The sequence below is a fragment of the Balaenoptera borealis genome, assembly GCF_965194805.1.
Source record: "Balaenoptera borealis genome assembly, chromosome: 3".
Lineage (NCBI taxonomy): Eukaryota > Metazoa > Chordata > Mammalia > Artiodactyla > Balaenopteridae > Balaenoptera > Balaenoptera borealis.
In genome coordinates, this window is record NC_138866.1 from 75,599,632 (window position 1) to 75,619,035 (window position 19,404).

The following is a 19,404-nucleotide window of genomic DNA, read 5'->3' on the forward strand; positions in this document are numbered from 1 at the left end:
GCAAAAACATTTGCATTATAGGAGTCCCAGAAGGAGAAGAGAGAGAGAAAGGACCAGAGAAAATATTTGAAGAGATTATAGTTGAAAACTTCCCTAACATGGGAAAGGAAATAGCCACCCAAGTCCAGGAAGCGCAGAGAGTCCCATACAGGATAAACCCAAGGAGAAACACACCGAGACACATAGTAATCAAATTGGCAAAAATTAAAGACAAAGAAAAATTATTGAAAGCAGCAAGGGAAAAATGACAAATAACATACAAGGGAACTCCCATAAGGTTAACAGCTGATTTCTCAGCAGAAACTCTACAAGCCAGAAGGGAGGGGCATGATATACTTAAAGCGATAAAAGGGAAGAACCCACAACCAAGATTACTCTACCCAGCAAGGATCTCATTCAGATTTGATGGAGAAGTCAAAAGCTTTACAGACAAGCAAAAGCTAAGAGAATTCAGCACCACCAAACCAGCTCTTCAACAAATGCTAAAGGAATTTCTCTAAGTGGGAAACACAAGAGAAGAAAAGGACCTACAAAAACAAACCCAAAACAATTAAGAAAACGGTCATAGGAACACACATATCAATAATTACCTTAAAAATGAATGGATTAAATGCTCCAACCAAAAGACACAGGCTTGCTGAATGGATACAAAAACAAGACCCATATATATGCTGTCTACAAGACCCACTTCAGACCTAGGGACACATACAGACTGAAAGTGATGGGATGGAAAAAGATATTCCATGCAAATGGAAATCATAAGAAAGCTGGAGTAGCAACACTCATCTCAGATAAAATAGACTTTAAAATAAAGAATGTTAAAATAGACAAGGAAGAACACTACATAATGATCAAGGGATCAATCCAAGAAGAAGATATAACAATTATAAATATATATGCACCCAACATAGGAGCACCACAATACATAAGGCAACTGCTAACAGCTATAAAAGAGGAAATCGACAGTAACACAATAATAGTGGGGGACTTTAACACCTCACTTACACCAATGGACAGATCATCCAGACAGAAAATTAATAAGGAAACACAACTTTAAATGACACAATAGACCAGATAGGTTTAATAGAAATTTATAGGACATTCCATCCAAACACAGCAGATTACACTTTCTTCTCAAGTGTGCATGGAACATTCTCCACGATAGATCACATCTTGGGTCACAAATCAAGCCTCAGTAAATTTAAGAAAATTGAAATCATATCAGGCATCTTTTCTGGCCACAACCCTATGAGATTAGAAATCAATTACAAGGAAAAAAACGTAAAAAACACGAACACATGGAGGCTAAGCAATGCGTTACTAAATAACCAAGAGATCACTGAAGAAATCAAAGAGGAAATCAAAATGTACCTAGAGACAAATGACAACAAAAACATGACAATCCAAAACCCATCGGATGTGGCAAAAGCAGTTCTAAGAGGGAAGTTTATAGCTATACAAGCCTACCTCAAGAAACAAGAAAAATCTCAAATAAACAATCTAACCTTACCCCTAAGGGAACTAGAGAAAGAAGAACAAACAAAACTCAAAGTTAGCAGAAGGAAAGAAATCATAAAGATCAGAGCAGAAATAAATGAAATAGAAACAAATAAAACAATAGCAAGGATCAATAAAACTAAAAGCTTGTTCTTTGAGAAGATAAACAAAATTGATAAACCATTAGCCAGACTCATCAAGAAAAAGAGGGAGAGGACTCAAATCAATAAAATTAGAAATGAAAAAGGTGAAGTTACAACGGACACCACAGAAATACAAAGCATCCTAAGAGACTACTACAAGCAACTCTATGCCAATAAAATGGACAACCTGGAAGAAATGGACAAATTCTTAAAAAGGTATAACCTTCCAAGACTGAACCAGGAAGAAACAGAAAATATGAACAGACCAATCACAAGTAATGAAATTGAAACTGTGATTAAAAATCTTCAAACAAAAGTCCAGGACCAGATGGCTTCACAGGTGAATTCTATCAAACATTTAGAGAAGAGTTAACACCCATCCTTCTCAAACTCTTCCAAAAAATTGCAGAGGAAGGAACACTCCCAAACGCATTCTATGAGGCCACCATCACCCTGATACCAAAACCAGACAAAGATACTACAAAAAAAGAAAATTACAGACCAATATCACTGATGAATATAGATGCAAAAATCCTCAACAAAATGCTAGCAAACAGAATCCAACAACACATTAAAAGGATCATACACCATGATCAAGTGGGATTTATCCCAGGGATGCAAGGATTCTTCAATATATGCAAATCAATCAATGTGATACACCATATTAACCAATTGAATAAAAACCATATGATCATCTCAATAGATGCAGAAAAAGCTTTCGACAAAATTCAACACCCACTTATGATAAAAACTCTCCAGAAAGTGGGCATAGAGGGAACTTACCTCAACATACTAAAGGCCATATATGACAAACCCACAGCAAACACCATTCTCAATGGTGAAAGACTGAAAGCATTTCCTCTAAGATTAGGAACAAGACAAGGATGTCCACTCTCACCACTATTATTCAACATAGTTTTGGAAGTCCTAGCCATGGCAATCAGAGAAGAAAAAGAAATAAAAGGAATACAAATTGGAAAAGAAGTAAAACAGTCACTGTTTGCAGATGACATGATACTATACATACAGAATCCTAAAGATGCCACCAGAAAACTACTAGAGCTAATCAATGAATTTGGCAAAGTTTCAGGGTACAACATTAATGCACAGAAATCTCTTGCATCCCTATACACTAATGATGAAAAATCTGAAAGAGAAATTAAGGAAACACTCCCATTTACCACTGCAACAAAAAGAATAAAATACCTAGGAATAAACCTACCTAGGGAGACAAAAAACCTGTATGCAGAAAACTATAAGACACTGATGAAAGAAATTAAGGATGATACCAACAGATGGAGAGATATACCATGTTCCTGGATTGGAAGAATCAATATTGTGAAAATGACTATACTACTCAAAGCAGTCTACAGACTCAATGCAATCCCTATCAAATTACCAATGGCATTTTTTATGGAACTAGAACAAAAAATCTTAAAATTTGTATGGAGACACAAAAGACCCCGAATAGCCAAAGCAGTCTTGAGGGGAAAAAACAGAGCTGGAGGAATCAGACTCCCTGACTTCAGACTATACTGCAAAGCTACAGTAATCAAGACAATGTGGTACTGGCACAAAAACAGAAATATAGATCAATGGAACAAGACAGAAAGCCCGGAGATAAACCCACGCTCCTATGGTCAACTAATATGAAAAGGAGGCATGGATATACAATGGAGAAAAGACAGTCTCTTCAATAAGTGGTGCTGGGGAAACTGGACAGCTACATGTAAAAGAATGAAATTAGAACACTCCCTAACACCATACACAAAAATAAACTCAAAATGGATTCGAGACCTAAATGTAAGACCAGATACTATAAAACTCTTAGAGGAAAGCATAGGAAGAACACTCTGACATAAATCACAGCAAGATCTTTTTTGATCCACCTCCTAGAGTAATGGAAATAAAAACAAAAATAAACAAATGGGACGTAATGAAACTTAAAAGCTTTTGCACAGCAAAGGAAACCATAAACAAGATGAAAAGACAACCCTCAGAATGGGAGAAAATATTTGCAAACGAATCAACGGACAAAGGATTAATCTCCAAAATACATAAACAGCTCATGCAGCTCAATATTAAAAAAAACAAACAACCCAATGCAAAAATGGGCAGAAGAACTAAATAGACATTTCTCCTAAGAAGACATACAGATGGCCAAGAAGCACATGAAAAGCTGCTCAACATCACTAATTATTAGAGAAATGCAAATCAAAACTACAGTGAGGTATCACCTGACACCAGTTAGAATGGGCATCATCAGAAAATCTACAAACAACAAATGCTGGAGAGGGTGTGGAGGAAAGGGAACCCTCCTGCACTGTCGGTAGGAATGTAAATTGATACAGCCACTGTGGAGAACAGTATGGAGGTTCCTTAAAATGGTTTATAGAAATGGTTTATAGAATCAACTTTCAAAAATGCAAGAGGCAGCAAAAAAAAATGAGTAAAATATTTTCTTCTATTATTCTTTGATTGTTTGCTAGATTGTAAACTCCATGAAAGCAGGATAACTTGCTTATCTGTAACGCCTGGCCCAGAATAGATACTCAAAAAATATTTGAAGTAGGGCTTCCCTGGTGGCGCAGTGGTTGAGAATCTGCCTGCCAATGCAGGGGACATGGGTTCGAGCCCTGGTCTGGGAAGATCCCACATGCCGCGGAGCAAATGAGCCCGTGAGCCACAGCTACTGAGCCTGCGCATCTGGAGCCTGTGCTCCGCAACAAGAGGCCGCGATAGTGAGAGGCCCGTGCACCGCGATGAAGAGTGGCCCCTGCTTGCCGCAACTAGAGAAAGTCCTCGTGCAGAAACGAAGACCCAACACACCCAAAAATAAATAAATAAATAAATTTAAAAAAACAAACAAACAAAAAAAGCTAAAAATAGAATTACCGTATGACCCAGCAATCCCACTACTGGGCATATACCCAGAGAAAACCATAATTCAAAAAGACACATGCACCCCAATGTTCATTGCAGCACTATTTACAATAGCCAGTTCATGGAAGCAACCTAAATGCCCATCGACAGACGAATGGAGAAAGAAGATGTTGTACATATATACAATGGAATATTACTCAGCCGTAAAAAGGAACGAAATTGGGTCATTTGTAGAGACGCGGATGGATCTAGAGACTGTCATACAGAGTCAAGTAAGTCAGAAAGAGAAAAAGAAATATCGTATATTAACGCATATATGTGGAACCTAGAAAAATGGTTCAGATGAACCGGTTTGCAGGGCAGAAATAGAGACAGAGATGCAGAGAAGAAACGTACGGACACCAAGGGGGGAAAGTGGGGGGTGGGAGTGGTGGTATGATGAATTGGGCCATTTGGATTGACGTGTACACTGATGTGTATAAAATGGATGACTAATAAGAACCTGCTGTATAAAAAATAAAATAAAATTCAAAAATTCAAAAAAATAATAAAGAGGTGAAGAGGGAATTGCCCATCATAAAGAGGGTGGGTCAGTCCCGAAAATACAGGAAAAGGAGTGTCACAAGCAAATGGCACCTGTGCCCAGTCTGGCACTCTTCAAGTAGGGGCACTTTGTCTGTTCGATTTTAAGTATCATCAATCCACTAGCCGTGTTATTCCTATGATTAGTGTGATGGCATCAGGGTATCATCAGTGCCTTTTGTCACTGAACAGTTTAATAATTCCCTACATGCCTCCCACAACCTTTCACAATTCTGTGCTTCTTATTAAAATGTGATAGGGAGACAATAGACTGGTCAGCTTGAAATAAATACTCAGTCTACAAGGCAGTTATGGTGTTCACTGGAGATTCTGAGATGTAAGTTTACCCATGTGAGAAAGAGCCACTCTCCATTGGGCTCTGAATACACAAGCTGACAAAAAGAAAAAAAGAATATGCACAACAAAGTTTGATGTACATACATATATTAAAAGTATAAAAGCATGCATGAGAATGATAAACACCAAAATCTGGCTTGTTTACCTCTGAAGAGGTAAGAGGAAAGTGGATTGAGGTGTACACAGGGGAAGCTTCAACTGTATCTGTAATTTGTTACCTCATTAAAAATATCAAATGTGAGAAAGCTTTGGGTTTATTAAAGCTGAGTGGTGGTCATTCTCCATACATTTTTGATCAGCTTGATATTTAATAATAAAAACCAATATTTTAAAGATCTCATTTTGGTGGATGGGTCTCTGTATCCCAGCCTTGATTGATTTCAGTGGTCTCATCCCCAGGAGCACCTTAGAAATGAGCCGTTGAAGGTTTTGTCTATGTCGTGAGAGAACAAGACACGTGTTTTGCCGAAAGCCTGCTTTCAGTTTTAAGGTTTGTTGGATTCGTTGGCAAAATAACCACTTGTTTCACATAAGTAAACAGCTTTAATCAGTTCTTTAATGAAAGGTGATTAAACTTAATTTTAATATACAGTCATTAGAAGGAAAGGAATAAGAATATTAGAGAAACATAACAGGATATACATCACCGAATTGGGCCGACACCTACTTCCAGATCCAAACAGCAGCTGGAAAGTCCCGAGTGACAGCAGTCTGGAGCCCCAGTTGGGAAGGGTCCCGGATGGTGCATCCACCCCACAGGTGAGACTTCAGATTGGAGTTCTGGGGGCTTCCGTTTATAATTCCAGGCTGCAAACTGATATCATCAGTTTGTGTGCAAAAATGCAGCTCTGGATTCACTTTAACAATGCTGTTGGTTTCACCATATGAGTCACAAGATTTTCCAGAACATGGGGGACTGGCCAGGTCCCCAGGACTCAAGAAATTCCAAGACCCACTCCCTTTGTTCTTGTAAGCGCCGCTTGACTTGCTAGCAGCAATTGTTAGGTGTGCAAGCAGGCGCGCAGTCCAGGCAGGGTCACAGGTCAAGCAGAGGCCTGCTTCTGCCTCAAGCCTGAACAAGACTACTTTGCTAGTTTTCCCAACAACATGCCACCAAGAAACAGGTCAATTCCTGGTGTTCCAGTCTACTGGGATATTAAGACTTTGTAGCCACCCCCCTTTTCTCCTATCTGGCAAAACAGGTTCTCTCCCCCCGTCCCAAAATCTGTGTGTGGGGTGTGTGTGTGTGTGTATGTGTGTTTTAATTCATACAGACTTTTAGCTAAATGGGTTGGAAATTGGAAACTGATTTAGAGAGAAAATGGTGTGGGTAACACTAAGGTCTGGGGAATCAGTATCATTGGGGAATCGATATTGATGAAGAAGCAGGAAGGGATCATACTGCAGCACAAAGGTAACTTGGCTAGAATCATAAAGTTAGGTACTGGTAGAATTTGAATGCTTTGTGTTTATAACTTGAAATGAGATTATACCCTTTTATTGTACTTTAAGTAATATTTCTACATTTGGCATAGTTAAAACCAGAAAATGCACAAAAGGCTCAGATAACCAGAATATGTTAAGGATTACATGGTTTACACATGAACCCCTAATTTTCTTCAAACCTATTTTGTACCACTAGAATTGAGTTTCTATTCTAAACTGTCAGAAGATGTTTTAGGAAAAGTATACAAAGGCCAAGATGACCCTGATTACTATGAACTAGTTGCAAATAGACAAAAAATGAGCAGAAAGTTGTTTAATCAGGATAGGTTTCTGTTTGAAGGAGAAAGGTTTAGTATACAGATTCACAACCCATAAAGGGGTTTGCAGGGCTTAGTGTCCATTGTGTTACTGATTTATTGGGTTGTTTCTGTTACTAATTCATACTGGTTTCATATAATATGGAAAGGTGGCGACAAAAGACAGCATTAAGGCATGTATCCTGAGGACCCCTCAAGCTCTCGGCTTAATTTCTAATATGAATTCTAATAGACTCATAGATTGAGCAGAAAGTCATACAGTAAGCACAGAACAGAAAAAGTGACAAGTAACAGCATTAGGATAAAGCCAGTACAGATATTTAAACAATTACAAGCAGGTCCAGGAAAGCACACAGGCAGATGACCTCAAAAAAGCTGCGACACCCGATCCTATCGCTTCGTTCCTAGAGCTGTAATGAATGTTCATAATGCAGACTCTGAATCAAGAAAAGTTCTTTAATATTGTATAGAGGATGTGGAAAAGCTGGAAAGATGTCTATTTCAAGATGGATTTAAAAAATGGCAGAATCTACCTCAACACAGAGGTGTTAGCCGTCAAGTTATAGGTATCACACAATTTTGGCGGCTTTTTCCCTTAAATACTTAGAAAGTGTTGCCCAGTCGGTACTCCCCAAATTTTCCCAGGACAAACACCTGCGGGTACTCAGAGGCTGTTAGCTTCTCAACTGTACCCACTCTGCTCTGACCTCAAATGTTAGGCCCATGACAGCTAGGATGTCACTCTTGTGCCAGTCGAGGGCTGAAAAGAGCACACGATGACAGTATCTACGGGGCTCCCAAGTGGGAAACCTAGGCCAGGCCCAGTCAGATTCGCTCTCTGAGATGCACGTACCTGGGGGTGCACCGCCCACAGTGCAGGTGCCACAGCCCGGCGGGTCCCAGAATCCTGAGCGGCGGTGACCCGGGCGCTCAGCCCCCTGCAGGCTCCCGGGCGACTCCGCGCATGCGCCCTCAGACGTAGTGGCGACGCCCGCGGCGAGTCCTCGCTCGTCGCGGAGTTGAGGAGGCAACGGCGTTTTCCCGCGTTTTTTCTGGGCGCCTCCGGTTAGATATTTTATTGGTATTAGTGTTGTTAGTATTTTCTCTTTCGAGCGCGGAAAGCGGGCTGCGAATTTGAAGTTTGCGTGAGTCTAACCCTCAAAACTTGGTCCTCGCTGACTTGGACAGCTCACTGAATTGGCTCTTTCTCCCACCTTGTGGAAAATTTGGAATTAGCTGCGCTTCTCCCTCTGCCTGAGAAGGGGCTCAGGTTCCAAACTGTTTCCATCTCTTCTGCTTCCCCTCGGCATATTGCCCTGCCGGAGGGAAAATAGGCCTCCTAACTCCGGCCGCCAGGTGCCTGTACCTGTGGAGACACCCTCAGCTGGGGCATTTGGGGTAAAGGTGTCAGAGCATCCTTGTTCACCCCATGACCAAGGCAACATTCTTGACGGAATTTATCAGTTCATAAATGTGACCATTTTCCCTTGGTGTATAATTGGTGTGTTACTATTATTTTATACAATATATGACTAATTTCGGTATATTCAGAATACTGCTGCCTAGTTTGGATTAGTAAAACTCCAGTAACAATGAACACTATATTGAAAAATAACTTGTGTATTTATATGGTTTTTCAAATGTTTGAAATAGGAGTGCAGCTTTGAATAGTATTTATATTAATAGGTGAGTTGTTTAATTGGTGTTAAAACCTGCTTTTATATAGATTTTCAGGCTTCATAATGTCAACTGCTTGGATGAATTAGGTTAGTTTCCATTTAATACTATCAGATTACTACTCTTTTTTAGTCAAGGCAGCACAGGTAAAGAATCTGAGGAATCAGCATATATGAAAACCTAAAAACATAACTTAAAATACTTTGCATTAAAGAATGCCTGAAATCAGTGCCTGGACTTTTATATCTGCCAAGTGTGAGAAGTGATACTAAAATATTCTAGAGAACTATGAATGGGTAATAAATTTGGATTTTTGTTTAGGTGTTGAGGAATGGCAAAAAGCAGTAATTTAATTTTTATTTGTTTGTACTTTGTAAATGTTCCTAAGCCTTTTTTTTCCATGAACATATTATTTTTGACTTGTAAGTAAGATGTGGAACCACCTGTGTCTTTAACTTTTTCCTTAAAAAGTTTTTTCATGGCCTTGGTAGTGGTTTGCACAAAGAAGGAACCCAGTATTGTTGGGTGACTGAAATCAATATTATATATTTATTATAATAAATACAAAAGCCTAATAAAAGTTACATTATTTTGTCTTAATAGAATAAAAACATGTTTTATTTACTTATCTATTTATTTAATTTTACTGCAATTTGACTTTTTCATTTACCCCTTTTTTGGATTCTTTTCAGCATCTGGAAACCTTATTATCTATTATGTCTTTGTGTGAAGACATGCTGCTTTGTAACTATCGTAAGTGTCGCATCAAGCTCTCTGGTTATGCATGGGTCACTGCCTGCTCTCATATATTCTGTGATCAGCATGGCAGTGGTGAGTTTAGTCGTTCACCAGCTATCTGCCCTGCCTGCAACAGTACTCTTTCTGGAAAGTTAGATATTGTCCGCACAGAACTCAGTCCATCAGAGGAATATAAAGCCATGGTATTGGCGGGACTTCGACCAGAGATTGTGTTGGACATTAGCTCCCGAGCACTGGCCTTCTGGACGTATCAGGTTAGTGCTTAGGCTAGTTTCTCTGGAGAGTATGATTTGAGGCACGTGTGAAAGCTTCTAATGTTTTTCCTTCGCTGTGTTTGTATTTATTTTTTAATGAATGTATGGAAAACTTTCTTTTTAATAAATTTTCTTTTTTTCAAAAGTAATATGTTTATTGTTGAAAATCCAAAAGGAAGAAAATAAAAAACCATCCATAATTCCATCACTCAGAGATAACCAATGTTGATATATTTTTGTTTGTGTATTGCTAGACTTTTTCTTTTTTTTTTTTGTTCTCTCTCTCTCTCTCTTTTTAAAATATTTATTTATTTACTTATTTGGCTACCCTGGGTCTTAGTTGCGGCACTCGGGATCTTCATTCCTGCATTCAGGATCTTCATTGCAGCATGCGGGATCTTTATTTTTAAAAAATTTATTTATTTAATTTATTTATTTTTGGCTGCGTTGGGTCTTTGCTGCGCGCTGCCTTCTCTAGTTGTGGCGAGCAGGGGCAACTCTTTGTTGCGATGCGCGGGCTTCTCATTGCAGTGGCTTCTCTTGTTGCGGAGCACAGGCTCTAGGCGTGCGGGCTTCAGTAGTTGTGGCACGTGGGCTCAGTAGTTGTGGCTCGCGGGCTCTAGAGCACAGGCTCAGTAGTTGTGGCACACGGGCTTAGTTGCTCCATGGCATGTGGGATCTTCCTGGACCAGGGCTCGAACCCGTGTCCCCTGCATTGGCAGGCGGATTCTTAACCACTGTGCCGCCAGGGGAGCCCCATGTGGGGTCTTTAGTTGTGGCATGCTGGCTCTTTAAGTTGTGGCATGCGGGATCTAATTCCCTGGGCCCGGCCTCCCTGCATTGGGAGTGTAGAGTCTTAACCGCTGGACCACCAGGGAAGTCCCTACTAGACTTTTTCTGCATATATATATATATAGTCTATATATTTTGTATATAGACAAAATAATATATATATTTTGTCTGTACAAAAATAGGGTAATACCACAGACACTGTTTCTGTGGCCAGGTAAATTGATAATATATTATGCCTGTTATGAGCATTTTATTAAATATTTAAAAATTAGCCATTCTATAATCATAATTTTAATGGTCATAATATATCATAATTTATTTCCATTATTAAAAAATGCTGTGATGAGCAGTTATCATGAAATTCATATTGTTAATTTTTTGCTAAATTTAAATTCCTGAAAGTGGATTTAAACATTTCAAAGTTTTAATAATTGTAGTATTTTTAAGTTGCCCTCCAGTTAGATCATGTCAGTTTGTGTTCCCTTAAGAAGTGTAGGAGCGTGCTTGTTCTCCATACTTTCTACTCACCAATTAGATATGGGTAAAATAGAATCTTATTGCTCTCTGAATATTCATTTCTTGGATGACTTTTAGATGAACACATTTTCTTGTATTTTTAATGTATTTTTCTTTTATTAATTGCCTGCTTCAGTTTGTTTTTTTAGTTGCTGTAGTCTTTTCCCTACTGATTTGAAAGAATTCTTTCTATACATATACTTAACTCAGATGTTGCTAGAAAATTTTTTTCCACTTACCTTTTATTAGTCTTCATTGATTTTTTTTGACATACAGAAGTTTAAAATTTTTGTGTATTTGATGTAATCATAATTTTAATGATTGGATTGTATCATAATTTGTAAGTTATTTTAAAAAATGCTGTGATGAGCATTCTTATCTTCAAATTCACATACTTATTTCTTTCCCGTTTTGATTTCTGCCTTTGGCTCCTTCTTAGAAAGGTTTTCTTGTGGGGAACTTTTATCATGTCCTTGAGTATATTGTTATATCTTGTATATGCATTTATAATAATGCATCTTAAAGGTTCTATTTGTCATCTGTCAAGTAAATATTATCATTATATTTTTCTAGGTAAGGTGTTCCTCTTACATGATCCTATATCTTCTTATGCTTACCTTTGTTGTATTATTTATCCTGTATTGTAATTATTTATATATTTGTTCATCTTCTCTAGTTAGGAGAGCTCTTTAGGTCAAGTTTTGATTCCTGTATTTCTCTGGGTCCTCAGTGACCATCATTACTGGTCTTAAGTCTCAGTAAATACTTATTGACTGAATGAATAGGCACTCTGTCCTAAAGTAGATTCCAATTTGGAGGGTAGTATTGATTGAACATGAACATGTGGTATTGTTCTCATCTTTTCAGATGTGGTGGAAACCAGTGAATGAATTAGTAGCCAGTAATGATTTTTCTCTACTTCATTTATTCACTTTTTTCCTATTAGTCATTCTCTCTCTCTCTATATGTATATATGTATATGTGTATATATATATATTCAACATATAGTTTTTTGAATACCAGGAAACACTTATATCTCATGCACCGTCTTAGGTGCTGGGTATACAGTAATGAACAATATATAAGGAGCTTCAAGGAGGCTACAGTTTAGTGGTGATAAAGATAAAGAAAAAACCCAGACATTTACAATACATTTTTCATGCCGATAATGATAAAGGAAGTAGAAAGTGCTATGGGACCACATAATAGGGACTGGTAACCCAGACTTGGAAGAGTTACATCAAACTATATAGAATGGGCAAATTAAAAAATGGTTAAAAAAAAGAGTGGTCATATTTCGCTTTCTGTCAATATTTAAAGGACAGTGAATCCAAAGATAAGCCAAAATTGGTTTCTGTGTGTAGTAGTTGTCTATTGATGTATAACAAGTTTAGTGGCTTAAACAGCAAATTTAGTGGCCTAAAAACAACACACGTTTATTATCTCAGTTTCTGTGTATCAAGAGTCTACGCATGGATTCTGCTCAGGGTCTCACAAGGCTGCAGTCAAGGTGTTGACAAGGGCTGCAGTTTCATTGGAATCTTGACTGGAGAAGGATCAGCCTCGAAGCTCATGTGGTTGTTGGCAGCATTCACTTTCTAATGAACTATCAGACTGAGGGCCTCCTTTTTATTCTCTTTAATGGACTTTATTTTTAAAGCAGTTTTAGGGTCATAGCAAATTTGAGAGGAAGGTGCAGAGTTTTCCTATATGTCTTGTCCCCCCACATGCATAGCCTCCCCATTATCAACATACCCCACCAGAGTGGTACATTTGTTACAAATGATGAACTTACATTGACAAATCACTATCACCCACCAAAGTCCATTGTTTATATTAGGATTCTCTCTTTGGGTTGTACATTCCATGAGTTTGGACAAATATATAATGATGTGTATGCACTATGACAGTGTCATACAGAGTAGTTTCACTGCCCTAAAAATCCTCTGTGCACCACCTGTTCATCTCTCCTTACCACCAACTCCTGGCAACCACTGATATTTTTACTGTCTCCATAGTTTTGCCTTTTCCAGACTGTCATATAATTGGAATAATACAGTTTGTAGCCTTTTCATATTGGCTTCTTTCACTTACTAATATGAATTTGTTTCCTCCATGTTTTTTCATGGCTTGACGGTGTTCATTTCTTTTTAGTGTTGAATTGTATTCCATTGTTAGATTTATCCATTCACCTGCTAAAGGACATCTTGATTGCTTCCATCTTTTGGTAATTATGAATAAAGCTGCTATACATATCTGTATGCAGGACATACATTTTCAGCTCCTCTGGGTAAATACTAAAGAGCACAATTGCTGGATTGTATGGCAAGAGTATGTTTACTTTTGTAAGAAACTGCCGAACTATCTTCCTAAGTGGCGATAACATTTTGCATTCCTACCAGCAATCAAAGAGTTCCTTTTGCTCTACATCTTGACAGCATTTGGTGTTGTTAGTGTTCTGAATTTGTCATTCTAATAGGTATGTAGTCGTATCTCATTGTTTTAATTTACATTTCCCTGGTTACATATGATGTGGAGCATCTTTTCATACGCTTTTTTGTCATCTGTATATCTTCTTTGGTGAAGTGTCTATTAAGGTCTTTGGCCCATTTTTTAAAATTGGGTTGTTTTCTTATTGTTGAGTTTTAAGAGTTCTTAATCAGATGTGTCTTTTGCAAATATTTTTTACATATCTTATCACATGTGTCTTTTGCAAATATCTTCTCTTAGTCTGTGGCTTGTCTTTTATTTTCTTGACATTGTCTTTTGCAGAACAGAAATTTTTAATTTTAATGAAGTCTAGCTTGTCAGTTATTTCTTTCATAGATTGTGCCTTTGGTATTTTATCTAAAAAGTCACCACTAAACCCAAGGTCATTTAGATTTTCTCCTATGTTAACTTATAGGAATTTTATAGTTTTGGTGTTTTACATTTAGATATGTAATCAGTTTCGAGTTAATTTTTGTGAAGGTTGTAAAGTCTATGCATAAAGTCACTGTGACCTCAGTATTTTGCTGGCTATTGCCCAGAGGCTGCTCTTAGTTACTTGCCTGTTGGCCTTTCCAATTTGGCCTCTTGCTTCCACAAATCCAGCAAGAGAGAGAGTGTGCTAGTAAGACAAACCCTATATTCTTATGTAATGTACTGATGAAGCCATATCCTGTCATTTTTCCTGTATTCTAATCACAGGTCCTGTCCACACTCAAGGGGAGGATATAAGTGCTAGGAGGCAGGGATAATTGGGGGCTATCTTATAATCTGTTATCCACACTATGGATTACTTGAAATATAGTATTATATACTAGAAACCTTTGGGCTACATGTCACTTGTTAAGGTTAAACAAATACTTTTTGGTAGTCTGGTAGTGGTTTGAGAATATTCCTCCAAATTTTTTTTCTATGCATTTAGTGACATGGCATATTATTTTCTATAATAACCATCCTATTGTACATCCTAATTGCTTCTTAACCTGGTTCTAAACTTTAATAACATCTCAGTATGTGTGTCTTTCTTTTCTTTCTGTGTTTGTATCAGTATAAAGTTAAAATATACAACTTTGCATTTATTACCTTAAATCTTTCTTTTCTCTCTTGGGACAGGTACATCAGGAGCGTCTCTATCAAGAATACAATTTCAGCAAGGCTGAGGGCCATCTGAAACAGTTGGAGAAGATATATATGCAGCAAATACAGAGCAAGGATATAGAATTGACCTCTATGAAAGGGGAGGTCACCTCCATGAAGAAAGTGCTAGAAGAATACAAGAAAAAGTTCAGTGACATCTCTGAGAAACTTATGGAGAGAAATCGCCAGTATCAAAAGCTCCAAGGCCTCTATGATAGCCTTAGGCTACGAAATATCACTATTGCTAACCAAGATGGTACCCTTGAACCATCTATGATTGCACAGTCTGGTGTTTTTGGCTTCCCATTAGGTAAGAAATGACATGTAATATCCAATATCTGTTCTTTAAATCAGTGATTTTTCACACTGTGCCCTGCATAATTCCAGGCAGTTAGTGGAGACTCCAGAGACTTAGAGTGGTAGTAGGCTCTAAGTTCTTCATCTGCATCTCAACCTGCCCATCATTACTTTTATCTATTTTATTTGCTTACATTTAAGTTATATCTTCAATTTATTTGAACAGAGAGTAAATAATTCCAAAATTAAAGTTGCAAATTGCCACTTCAAATGAAAAGCTATTTAGTTGCAATAATAATAATAATATTAGCTGCCATTTAATGATTCCTTACTAAGTGCTAGAGACTATTATAACTTTACATGTATTTGTGTTATTTTCAAAACTTTATGAGGTAGGTGTTATTATCATCATCCCTATTTTACAGATGAGAAAACTGAGGAACAGAAAGTTTAATTGGTCAAGGTCACAGAGCTATCTTCAGAGCCCACACTCTTAAGTATTTGCTATCCTCTGAGAAGGCCATGTTTTAATTTCTTTCACATGACAATCATACTGATTGTACAGTTCTTAAGTTATTGTCGGTTGTTTGGTTTGTTTGTTCTTCTGTTTATTCATTCATACATTCATCAAATATTTATCAAACATGATTCATGTGCCAGGCTGCTAGGCATAATCTTAGGCAATGAGGATATAAGGATTATCCAGGTAGGATTCCTGCCCCATGGAAATGTACAGTCTAGCTTTTCTGCTTATTAGATGCCTTGTCAGATGCAATGAATCTCATATCTCTTCCTGAGTTCTCCCCTTTATACTACTCTTGATATAACAGAATCCAATAGTTTTTACTATGCTATTAATAAATTTTGGCACACAAAAAAGTAAAAATTCTTGAGCCGGATTTTTATAAAACCTCATTTTTTGAATTTTATTGTGGGGGAGGAGACGATGTCCTAGAAAAGGCATGAAGTAATGAGATGAAAAGTATCAGATATGAGAATCGAAACAAAAATAAGTTTCTTCTTAACTTTCAGTTAATCATATAGTCAATCAAAGTATTATTTTTTGTGGGCATTATAGGTGTTCTTATTTTTTCCTTGTCACTATCCACATTTATTTCGATTTCTTTCATTTTCACCAATTCTTACCTGTTCCTCTTTTTGTGCACACTTACCTTTTTAATACTTTTACCTCTTGCTACCATCGTTGGCTTGAAGCAGATATAGTCAGCATTATCCTTTAGTTATGTAACTAAAGCCAAGGATGCGTTCAGTGGAAGTTGTTAAATGCTTATTTTATTAGATCTATTGTAGAGTTTTTCTAAGGCTATTCTAATTGATCTCGGGTCATAAATATGTGCCAGGTTTTCATGGTTGTCATATATTTTCCAGAGTGTTTATGGAAATCATAAAAAAAGATTTGTTCTTAAACAAAAGTTTACACACACACACACGAATACATATGATATTCCTTTGATGTAGATTAATAGATAATGAATGAAATTGTGGTACTATAAATTCTAGCTCTACTAAAGTATTTCATTGTGTTAAATTACTTTTGGTGATGAGATAATGGCTATCATTGGAAACTGCACACAGAAGAAGGTATGGTATATATACTATGGTCAGGGGAGGGGACCATCATAGCCCTTTTCTTTATCCAAGGTTTATGTTTTATCCATCTCATAGGAGTTGAGTTCTGTTACAATATTTATTGAATGACTTTGTCTTTTTGTTCCAAAAGATCTGTAAGGAAATAGATGCTTAAGTTCTTCCCTTATTTTTCTCCTAGGGAACAACTCCAAGTTTCCTTTGGACAGTACACCAGTTCGAAATCGGGGTGGTGGAGATGGAGATTTTCAGTTCAGACCATTTTTTGTGGGTTCTCCCACAGCACCTGAACCCACCAACAGCTTTTTTAATTTTGCCTCCCCAAGTAATGAATTAGAGCAGCAGCAAGTCTCTAGCAGGGCCTTTAAAGTAAAAAGAATTTAGTTCACCTTACAGAATGTTTCTCTGTTTACTTTCAGTGATTTCATTTAGTAAATAATCTTTGTTTTAGATAAGAGTCACCAACCTCTCTGTGTTTGTATTGAGTCTTCGAAGTTGTCTTCACATTTTCAACTTATAAGAGATTCAGTGGCAGTGGTGGGTGGCTTTAGAATCAGGTTTCCTTTTCTGTTTCTATTCTTTAAGGCGTAAGCGTTTTATTAAACTCAATTTTAGGGTGAACTGTTGAGTTTTCACTGGTAGTGAAAAGCTTACAATATTATTGGGTATTTTGTAGATCACCATTTGTTTCTGTCTGGGCTATTTCTGACTAGGCCATGTTTTTAAACATACTATATAAGCATCTATGTTATATGGCTACATGTCACTTTGGGTTCTGGTATTTATACATACATGTATATGTATGTTCCTTTACATTGTTTTTTTGCTGCATTTGACAGTATGTTTATGTGAAGATTTTGGTTTCAGGAAATAGTGAGTGAGCCTGTAGCTTGTTACTTGGGTGTGTACATTTATTTGTATATATTTAATGTATTTGCCCTTGTATTAACTTGTTTGGAGGTGTGCTCATGTCAGTGAATGAAGGTACAATTTGATGCATGTGTGTTTAGTTCCTATTTCTATTTAAAAATAACTCACACTGATAAAATTATTTTGTAAAGTTGACTTTTTGGCATTTATTTTAGAGTAAAATTACTTTCTTTACTCTTTTGCTAGCTGTTGCCCTGGGTCTACTTATTTAGGAATGCACTTCTACTGCAGAAAACTTACCAATGTGATGTTGATCTCAAGAGGTTATACTAATTAAAATACTTTTAATGATTTATTCCTTGTTTTTCTTTATTAAATAGTGATCATTTCTGACTACTATCACAGGAAACTTATTTAAAATGTAGAGCCAAGAAAGAAATTTGAAGGACACTTTCAGTAAGTTTACATCCTATTAGAGGCAAGACTTGAAAGTATACTGGTTGGGGAGGCAGAACATCAAGGTTCTAGTTTTTTTTTTTCCATCTGTTAGTTGTGCAAGTTTGAGTTTAAATTTCCTGGGCCTTTGTTTCTACATCTGTAAAGTGAGGGATTGAATTAAATTATCCTTACAGCCTTTTCTACGTCTTAGATTTTATGATTTATTGTTACTGGTTTGGGAGGAACTACAATGGAATTACCCTAAATTCCAAATTCCATTGTTTTTTAGGTGATAAAAGTCATACTGAAATCATTTGAGGATATTTTAAATTTAGTTATTGCAGAAAGGCAAGTGAATGCCCTTGCTTTACATAATTTAATAGCAAGCAAGTAATGTTTTCTTCTTTAGGGGTATAGAATATAAAATCTCTTCAAAAATATTTTTTACTGAACCCCAAAGTTAAAATGGTGTGTGAGAAAGAGGATGAAAAAAATCTTGACTTAAAAGCTTAAAAACATCCCTCCCTATTTCATTGCTAATTACACAGATTTTATAGACTGCAAAGTTTTTCTTCCCTATGAAGTTTTAAATTTTGTTAAAAAGTGATTTGAAGAAATAATTTTTGTACATTTATGATTTCTGTCCTGAACCTCTGCTTCTTCCTTTGTTAGGTTCACAGAATCAGTTTGAAGTGTAAGTAAGCTATGATTAAAACTAAAAAGTAAAGAAAAACTCTGGTGGACTATTACATGGTACTTAAAAAAAAAGTTATTTAAGAGTTTAATACATTCATATGGTACGAATTCAAAAGGTACAAAAAAAATTCATAGAGTGAAAATTCTACCTTTCACCCCTATTCCCCAACCACTCGCTTCCCCTTTCTGGAAGCAATTACTGTTCCCAGTGTCTTGTGTCTCTTTCAGAGATAGTCTATGTGGAAGCAAATACTTTTTTATGTAAAAATTATGTTTGGGGACTTCCCTGGTAGCACAGAGGTTAAGAATCCACCTGTGTCCACCTGGGGACACAGGTTCGAGCCCTAGTCCGAGAAGATCCCACGTGCTGCATAGCAACTAAGCCCATGCGCCACAACTACCGAGCCTGCACTCTAGAGCCTGTGAGCCACAACTACTGAAGCCCGTGTGCCTAGACCCCGTGCTCCACAACAAGAGAAGCCACCACAATGAGAAGCCCGCGCACCGCAACGAAGAGCAGCCCCCGCTCACTACAGCTAGAGAAACCCGCGTGCAGCAATGAAGACCCCAATGCAGCCAAAAGTAAATAAATATATTAAAAAAAATTTTTTTTAATTATGTTTGTTTTTGAATAGGTAATACATGTAC

General features: G+C 37.2%; 1 protein-coding gene across 7 annotated transcripts in view; it reads left to right on the top strand.

Annotated features, from left to right (window-relative positions):
• CCNB1IP1 (cyclin B1 interacting protein 1) overlaps positions 1 to 19,368 on the top strand; it is a 34,785-nt gene extending 15,417 nt beyond the window's left edge. The window contains exons 1-4 of one of the 7 annotated variants that reach the window (XM_082385061.1): positions 2,343 to 5,952; positions 9,595 to 9,915; positions 14,824 to 15,157; positions 16,934 to 19,368. In XM_082385061.1, the coding sequence (XP_082241187.1) occupies positions 9,619 to 9,915; positions 14,824 to 15,157; positions 16,934 to 17,136 (834 nt within the window). In that variant the 5' untranslated portion in view covers positions 2,343 to 5,952; positions 9,595 to 9,618 and the 3' untranslated portion in view covers positions 17,137 to 19,368. The other 6 variants (XM_082385062.1, XM_082385066.1, XM_082385063.1 and 3 more) reach the window with 6 other exon arrangements.
• The last annotated feature ends 36 nt before the right edge of the window (positions 19,369 to 19,404 follow it).